The sequence below is a fragment of the Fundulus heteroclitus genome, unplaced genomic scaffold (assembly GCF_011125445.2).
Source record: "Fundulus heteroclitus isolate FHET01 unplaced genomic scaffold, MU-UCD_Fhet_4.1 scaffold_51, whole genome shotgun sequence".
NCBI classification, from domain to species: domain Eukaryota; kingdom Metazoa; phylum Chordata; class Actinopteri; order Cyprinodontiformes; family Fundulidae; genus Fundulus; species Fundulus heteroclitus.
The window spans coordinates 2,134,565-2,144,224 of NW_023396934.1; the positions used below are offsets into that span (position 1 = coordinate 2,134,565).

At 37.9% G+C, this 9,660-nt stretch overlaps 1 protein-coding gene across 1 annotated transcript in view; it reads left to right on the plus strand.

The window, feature by feature from the left end:
* LOC105918548 (complexin-2) overlaps positions 1-5,672 on the plus strand; it is a 50,332-nt gene extending 44,660 nt beyond the window's left edge. Inside the window, exon 4 of the mRNA XM_012853662.3 lies at positions 828-5,672. Coding sequence (XP_012709116.1) covers positions 828-1,022 — 195 coding nt within the window. The 3' untranslated portion in view covers positions 1,023-5,672. The remainder of the gene's footprint in view (positions 1-827) is intronic.
* The last annotated feature ends 3,988 nt before the right edge of the window (positions 5,673-9,660 follow it).

Below are 9,660 nucleotides of genomic sequence, written 5' to 3' on the forward strand. Positions count from 1 at the left end.
CCTCATGTCTAACACTAAATCAGAGATATCATCTGACTTCCTTCTCACCTTTAAGCTAATAAAGGATGTAGCGTATGATGCTATCTTAAAAGGTACCTTCTTTATGCTCAGTAATTTGATCATGGAGCCTGGAAAGTCACAGGTTCTGACCCAGATGCAAAATCTAACAAAGATTAGAGATTTATTTTTCTTTTCTTCTTTCTTTTTGAGCTGTTAGATGAGTTGTCAAAGTGCTCTTGGAGTAATTTTGGTTGGATGGCCACTCCTGGGAAGGTCCACAACTCTTCCATCTTTCATCCGTTTGTGGATAATGGTGCTTACTTTGGTTCATTATGTAGTCCAGACACCTTAGAAATGGCTTTGATAGATGTTATTGATGTTGTTTCTCATCTCAGATTATTTAGATTGGAACATGATCTGTAGCTTTTTAAGACCTTTTAGCCTACTTCATGTTGCCGGACTGGTTCTAATCAGGTGATATCTTGTTACAACCGGTCTGGCAGTTATTAGGTCTGGTTGTGGCTGGTAAAGCTGACCCAAGTTATCTTTGTCTCGTTTATTTTATCTGCAACATGTAGTGGTAGTGAGCAGAAACAGATTCAAATTTATAAAGGGACAAATGCCTTTTTCCAACCCTGTAGTTCAGTTGAACACGCATAAAAAATTACATTTGTAAATTTTAGCTATTAAATGTAAGAGAAGCAGACTTTTTTGTTCCTTTAACTGATTGATAGAGCATTTTCATGAAAGGCTCTGAAACTTTCTTACAGTACAAGTGAGCAGAACTCAATTAATTTCCTCTGTCTTCCCATCACCTGTTCTTTTAGTACGGCTTGAAAAAGAAGGAGGAGAAAGAGGCGGAGGAGAAAGCAGCCATGGAGCAGGCCTGTGAGGGATCGCTGACCCGCCCGAAGAAGGCAATCCCAAGAGGCTGCGGAGACGACGAAGAGGATGAGGAGAGCATCCTCGACACCGTCCTCAAGTATCTGCCCGGACCTCTACAGGACATGCTCAAGAAGTAAAAGAAAGAGAAAGCCAAGCAAATCAAACGAACCCTAGATTCAGGGTCCGTTCTGGCCTGGGCCAGGCTGCAGGGCAAAGGGGAAGCAGGGATCTTTGGGGCGGGACTTTTTGTGGAGACTGAATGTCAGATGGGTTTGATTGTAGATGTTTGGGTTGTAAAATTTGGCGAGAGCAAAATGGATGTGGGACGGGAGAGGGGGTTGGGGGGGGGGGGGTTCTCAAACTTTTAGAGGCTGCACACTGCCTTTGTAGAGACATTTTACTTTATTCTTTTCTACTCCTCAGAGATTGCATTATTTGGATTTTGTTTTGCTGCGTCATCCTTTTAACTGCCAGGTAGTGCATGGTTTGTCCTTTTCTTATTTCCGTTTTATATTGATTTAGACTGAAGCACTTGTCTCGTTCCTATAACAGAGGACAACATTCCACAATGCACACATTTTAAAAGAGCACTGCCACCATGTTTTCCAGCCATCTATGAGTCATCGTAGTGGCTATTTTCTACTTTTACAAGCCTGGAGAAGGTCTTTCAATGACATTTACTACATTAGAGAAGTTTTTAGGACACGTGCCTTCATGTCATCTCCTCTTGCAGAGGAAGTCGTGAGTGGGGGTTTAATTTTTGAGTCAGTTGGAATGATATATTTTGTGTTACAATAGCGCTATTTTTCACACAAAGTCATTCAGGAAATCCTGGAAGAGGCTGTTTTGTTTCACAAAAAATCCCAGACAGCTCATTAGACTGCCATACTGTTTAAAAAAAATCAAAGCAAAATTCAACATCTTAAACGGGCTAAAAAATTGGGAATTTTAATGAGGAAAAGTTAGGATATTCTAGCAGATCTTCCACAAACCTTTGAATAGTTTCCTTTTTGTCTTGTTTAACAGTTGGAAAGAAGTAAAAACAAAGTCATCATAATTCTAGCAGTCCGATCCACTTAGACAATCAAACACCTCACAACTGAGAAACTAGTTTATCACCTCTTCGCGCCTGTCATTGATGGGCGATAAATACTGCAGTTCCTAATCTAAATGACTTATACATATTTTATAATCTTTTTCCTTCTTACATTTAAATGCATATGCGTATCAGGTGAAGCTTGGGAGTACTGTTTCTTTTATTTTGTTGACGTGCTGCAAAAATGTATTTCAGTGCAACCAAGATTGTTATTTTTCAATGTTCACCTCGACTGAAGCTCACTGACATCAAGACCAAAGAAATCGTGGTGAGATCTGTGTTTCTTTCGTCGCCACCAGTTCGCGCCCTGCAACTGATTTCTTTGTAAGCGGGAGGCTTGCTGGTGAAAAACGCCGCCGTACCGCGTCGAAAAACAAAAGTTAAGGCCAAGCCGGAGGGGAGCGGGTGTGTGAGCTGTTGCATCTCACTGCCTGGAGAGTTGATAGTACTTCACATTCCTGCATCTCCTAATCCAACAAAATATCGTAGTGATTCGTCAAGCCGTAAATGAGTAGATGTATTGCAAATCAGCAACAATCTCTATTTAGTGAAAGTGACTGAATATTTAGACATTTATGGGTAAAACAAAGCATGTTGGTCATTCCTAAACAACCCGATGACGAGTCTGTGGTTAGTTATGCAGCGATGTGGAATTAATACATTGTCCCTCAAGTTTGTAACTTAGAAAAAAAAATTATAGTTAAATAGGACTTATGATGAAGCTGCAAACCGTAAAACCTGTTTCTTTGTTTTACTCATTTTCTAGCTCAGATAGGACTTTTCACTAGACAAAGCCATATTGTTTAGACTGCAATAATTACTTAAAATTATTTAAAAAAATTATATTTCAACATTAAAGCTGTCTGATGTTTGTTTTGTTCTGAAATTAGACAAACGGTATTGCCGTATATGTTTGTAAATCTTGACCAATTCATTATCTTGTATACTTAACGTATACAAAAGAAAAATATATGGGGAAAAAAAGGTGTCTCTGTGTATTGTATGTGAACTGTGTGTGCGTTTTTACAAATGTGTGTCTGTCTTTCTACATGTCTGTGAAGTGAGAACATGTTTGATTCACGTAGTCCTTGTTTAAACTGTAAATGTGTCTTTGATCTCTAATGTGCACAAGAAGAAGCTGATGTGGTCTCCTAGTCGTGCCATGTCTGAAGAAAAAAAAAAAGATACTCAACACATTCCTTTTAAATATTGAGCATGCAAGTGTTTGGTAGAGACGAAAATACACAGAATGTCATACACAAACAAATATATGTGTTTAATCTCGGGTTGCTGTTTCTGTAGGAGTCTCCAGGCAACAGAATCTGTGATATCTGTAGATCCAGATAATCGGCTTTATCTTGGACTCGCTGAGTCTTTGATGTGCTTTGCTATCTGAGTTAAACAAGTGGAGGCTTCATAGTTTGTATTTCATGGATGTGAAATGAATCTAAGGGTGTTGAAAGCAGGAAACGAATTATGTTATATCCAAAATATATTTATTTTTTAAGAAAAAAATATATATAACAAAGAGGGTTTTTCCACCAAACCATTTCCAGTACTAAACAGATATAAGCCCTTGCTTAAGCACACGTCTTAGCACCTCTACTGCCACAAGATTGGGCTGTGGCCCTGATAAACTGGTGGCATCTTGGCTTCAATTTAACATTGGGCCAGAAGAAAGAAGCGCTTACTTCAGGAGCTGGAGAGTAGGTCAAGGAACCAGACAAACAATCACTATCTTATAAGCCCCATTTTCAAAACTTGCCTAATTTATGACCAAAGCACCAATTTATCATGAACTAAATGGGTTAGCATTGGAATCACATGAGCTAGCATGTATTTAAATACAGATTTAATTTTTGTTATAATTTTCATGCAACTAGGAAGTGTGTGATAGGAAATGAGACAGGTATCTCTTATAAGATAATGAAAAGTATGCAAAAGGGATATCAGTTTATTATGGTAAAGTTTGGACTCACCTTATCATTCAATAGTTTGTCTTTACTTTCGTTACTACCTCTGGCAATTCCTTCAAGACGGTTGGAAAACCACTTCAGGTGACTAACCTCATGAAGATCACAGAGAGAAGGCTAAGAGTGACCAAAGTAGTAATCAAAATTAGGGTATTTAGAAAAAGCTAAAATATACAAGATATTTTGAGTAATTTCACGACTTTGCGTTTGATACATAATTGTATATACTTTTGAGTCATAGTTTTGATGTCTTCAATATCTATCTGCAGAGTAGAAAGTCATAAAAAAGGAAAAGCCATTGAATAGCAAAGGTGAGTCCAAATATATATGTTTCTTATTTTCAAATCATTTTAATGCAGCCTGCTGTAACTGGTTAAATCCCCTGGATGTATTATGTCCAAACAAAAATTCCCAAAACGTCTTGTGCATCTAAGGAAAGACCCCCCTTAGCTGCTTTGCATGGAAACCTTCAGTAAACGTATACACATGGAAGCTGGAAAAAGGAGACCATGATCCTTGACTACCATATTGTCATTGGCCCTTTGTGGAAACAACAGCCATACATCATCTGTATGTAAACGAGTCTCTCAGAGGGACTCATCTCAAGGCGTCACTGCAGGTGAACTGCCTTTGAAAAGGGCTATTACCAAGTCATGTTTATGTGAGATTAGTGTTGCTTTTCCATTGCATCTGTGCTCGTCCTTAACTCATCCTGGTATGCGAGACGCATAAAAATGAATAGAGTAGTTTTAAAGCAAGGTACTTTTCTTTTATGGTTAGAAAAACAATTGTTTCACATGAAACATTTGTGTTTTAATGGGACAGAAGTAGATCCAGGGGACTGAAGATAAAAAGGTTTTGTGTAGGACAGGAAATGAAGCCCAGATACATCCACTCCCTGCTGACGTTCCTCTAAAACATCCTAAATATTAATGTGATGATTACCGGGAAAAATATAACCAGGAAGACTGGATTGTCAAACTATGTTCTGTTGTCAGGAGCCCCAGAAACAACTATTTTAATAACCACAGTTTATCTTCAACTAGTCAACAAGCAGCGAAGTTGGAGAACATTTTGTAGAATGAAAAGAAATCTCAGAATAAGCTTGGACCTTTTTGAAAGAGTTCACAACATTTGTCTGATATCTAAAGCTTTGATATAAACGTACAGCCCTGCTGAATTCTGCCAGTAAATGATGAAATTTCTCAGTTGTCACCATGTTTACTCTCCCGGTAAAGGAAAGAGACGTTCTGATGATCTCTTGAGTAACTTCGAACACATTCCAGTCTTTGTTGGCATTTTCACTACAATATGGTAATACTGTTACACTGATGGCTTTTTTGGCAACTGCATGCAACTTTTTTTTTTTTTACTTTAGCCTTCTGTAAATGATGAAGGGATAAACAGAGCATTGTTTTAGAAATTCACACAGAAAATATTTGCCCAGTTCAAAATCCTTAACAAAAAATCCTTGAATGTGATTGCTTTGGACTTTCCTTTCATGTGTTTGTTTCTCATTCAGGGTAAACATCATTCCATGGTGCAGAGGTTAAGAATGTAAAATAACACTATACTGTTTTAATTTTTTCTTAAAATGCATGTCATGTACTCAGTGTGGAGTCCAATCACTGTAAACTGCATCATTAATGTAACTGATTCATTCTTTTTGAAAACTAAATGCATTAAACAAACACAAAACAAGAAGGTTTATAAAAATCCAATGGTCTTCTATGACTCTGAGTGCTTACTTGCATTTGTTTTTTTATGTATTAAAAAGAATAAGCCTTTTCTGAAATGTAGACTAAAGGAAATATTTCACACACTGCAAAAACGGATCTAAAAATAAGTAAAATGTTCATAAAGTCAGTGTACCTGTCCTTGATTTGAGCAGGTAAATAAGATGATTTGCCAATTGAACAAGATTTTTGCACTTAAAATAGGAGCAACTTATCTCCATCATCTTATTTCAATTGCAGGATGTCTAATTATCTTATATTAGGGGTCAAAATACTCATTCCATTGGCAAATAATCTTATTTACCTGCTCAAATCAAGGACAAATACTCTAACTTTAAGAACATTTTACATATTTTTGATCCGTTTTTGCAGTGCAGTATTTTCAAAAACTGGAAAGGCATACAGATGTTTGTGCAGATCTTCATTAAAAGACTGGGACTGGACTTTGTGATCAAACTATCAAGAGATTGTACCTTACTGCCTGTCTGAAAAACCTCCCTACAGCGTAGTGGAAGAGAAGCTTCAAACATTGGTGAACCTCAGATTCAGGAGGGGCAGTGTGGGTTCTGTCTGAGGCACAAACTCCTGGGTGGCGAATGGTGGACCAGGCTTTATTTCAGCTGACCTGGGGATGAGGTCCGCATGTTTGGTGGTTTTGAAATTACCCTTTTGTGTTTGTGCATGGTTATTTGTCTTGTGTTGCCATATGATAGACTGGCAACCTGTCCAGGTCGTACCACGCCTCTCGCCCATTGACCGCTGGAGATTGTCAACCTCCACTCTCCCGACTGGTGACCCTGTGTAGATAAGCAGGTATGGAAAATGGATGAAGGGAAGTTTGGTGTGGATAGTTTTTTTCAGGAACCAGGTAGTAAACACGGGCTACACACTGCATCGACATAGTTCTGGACCATATCGCTAATCTTGAAATGAGGAAAAGACATTTTGAGGACCGATTGTTTATCCTGAGTGACAAATAAGAATGACTTGGGTTAATTTTACAGTGCATTTCTTACTTATTGCTTCTTAAAAAAAAAATGTATATTACATTTTGGTTTAATTTGTAAAGTCATAAGGTTGCTCACATAAGGTTAGAAATAACACAAGTTTTGAACATGCACAGTCTTTACTGATGGAAGGTTGACCGTTCAATTAGAAGCCAGGTATGATTTATTTGACAATCAATCGGCAATTAAAATATTGTCCTTTAAAAACATAAGCTCTCTGATTGACAAAATTCTTTTTGTCTTTTTTTATCAATAGTTAAGTAAATTACCCAGTGGGATGATGTTTACCTTTAATCTTCCACAAACTCCCCAATTATTTTTTTTTTTAGTATTCAGTAGTGTCACATCTGTCCAGCCGTGTCCTCACACAGTCTCTGCATTTTCATACACTCACTCTGTCGGGCACAAACAGCGACCTGCTGCTGTCCAGTGATTCCTTCCTTCCCCCTCCTGGCGCTGCTGCCGCCTACCTAAGTGTTTTGTAACGGATGAGTTACCAGCAGTGATTTGCTCTTTTACAGTCTTGTTAATCCTATATGAAAGACACGTTGACAGATTAGCGTCTGTGGGCTGTTTGAGACTAAAATACTTTGTTTTGTTTAAGGGCTTTGAATGACAGAAAGCCTAGCAGCAGTGGGGAGAAAGAAAGAGTGTGGGAGATTAGCTGCTTTATTTCTGCTCCTGCTCACATTGAACTGGAACAATTTATCTGCCAAAAGGTTATATAATCATATGTGTGCCGCTCCTGTTGGCTCTCTCAACCTATGTGTATATCTATCTATCTATCTATATATATATATATATATATATATATATAGATAGATAGATAGATAGATAGATAGATAGATAGATAGATAGATAGATAGATAGATATCACTTAACGGTGTCACTGTGTTTGATTGGCCAGCAAATCTGAACCTGAACCCCATAGAGAATATATAGTATTGTCAGGAGGAAGATGAGAGACACCAGACCCAACATTGACCGGAAGGCTGCCATCAAAGCAACCTTTTCTGCCTGTCAACATGTGTTGACCTAGTGTTCAGTGAAACCTAATTTGAGACTTTTGTTTGCTGTAAGATATAATTCCATTCAATGAAGTTTATTTGTATAGAATCAATTCACAACATCAATGTTTAAATAGTTTTCTAACTAAGGAAACCCAGCAGATTGCATCGAGTCATTGACTTGCAGCATTCACTCCTCGTGGATGAGCATGTAGCGACAGTGGATAGTTGCTTGAATTGTGTTGTTGACTTACCAGCAATCCCCCATACCGATAATGCATGTAGCGACTGACTCTACCCTTTAAAGGTAAAATCCGTAGTTCTTCCGGAAAATTTCTCCAAGTCTGTTTTTTAATAACTGCGCATGTGCAAGACCGTCTTACCTTGCTCTTCCCCTCCTCAGGGGGATAGTGTGAAATACATCTCCCAAATCCACTCTGGTCTTATTTCTTTGTATGCCTTCCTTTTCTTCTCTTAAACTTGTACGCACATTGGCGTTAGGTGAGCGTGTCAGAATGACTGGCATGTGGGACAACCAATAGAAAAAGAGATACCCCCATGTTACGTCCCCAAAGTCTAGGGGTTCAGGGGCAGTAACATAAAAATGGGTCCAGAGAAAGTAGTATAATAAAAAGGAGTTTTATTACAAAAAAGAAGGGGTTTTAACAAACACAAAACAATACAACCCCATTTAACACAAAAGGTCTGATAATCTTAATAGTGCTTAGAGTAAAGTAAATTACTAAGGGTTTAACCAACTAAGAAGCACAACTAATTCAAAGGAGTCCAAAAACAATCCAAATCAAAAGACAACAAGGAGCACCAAACCCCCCCACTAGCTTAGAGCTAGCAAACACAAACAGTCAGACTGCTTCAGCAGAGCACACAAAAGTTCCAAGAGGTCTGTAAAACAGTAGCAAACAAAAGGTTGGGGAACAGCTTTACAAAACCTCTTCCTACTAGCTGTCCCCCTGAAGGAATGATTTCCAGGCCTATTATACAGTTCAGGTGGGCCTCATCAGAGTCTGATTGGTTTTGCTGGTCCAATGGAGTGGCTGCTCTCCTGCAGCCTCCAGGCAGCCAATCAGCAAAGGTTTTCTTGCACAGCTGAACCTGCATGACAAAACAAAGGAGCCTGCACAGCCTCAAGAGGCCAGGGGCCGTAACAGAGGGACTTGAGGAACAGAGGGAACAAATTTTATATACGTAATGTATTGAATTCTGTCAGGATGGAAGGGCCATTTCACCCAGTATAACAAAATATGTTTCTGAACAGGATTGCCAACTATAGCTTTAAGAGCAAGAAACCTGCAGCAGAACCAGGCTCAGTGTGAACATTAGACAAGTCACTGTAAAAATACTTCTTTTCAAGTTTTATGCAGGTTAAAAACATAGAAACACTGTGATGAGGGTTAAAGAAATCTTTGCAACAGAATTCATACCTTCTTTGTCACTACTGCTACAAATGTTACTATTCTTATAGACCAGAACAATTGAGAATATCAGTCTATGGTCAAAATAGTACATGGTTTTTAAAACAATTTATTAATCAAAATCTAACAAACAATGTACAATATAACTAAAAAAAAACACATTTAAAACAGAAATGGTGAACTTTTCTTTCAACTAAATCCACATATGAAAAGAAACAAACTCAAGAAAGCTTTTAAGAATGTAATAACTTTGTCCTGTATATTTTCACAGCTTGAAGGAAATACTAGCACCATTTGGCACCTCTTAATTATATTTACAAAGACAAGATGATAAATATAATAACGGGCATGATAGGCAATCATGCAAAGCAGGCCAACAGTGGTCAGCAAATAGCCTGGAAATGTTCACTGTACAACAGATTTTTAAAGTCAGAAAGTTATCGTAAATTTCAACATTTATTATTAATCATTTCAAAACATTTACAACTTGAATATGACAATATCAGAAAGTTTCACATCAAAA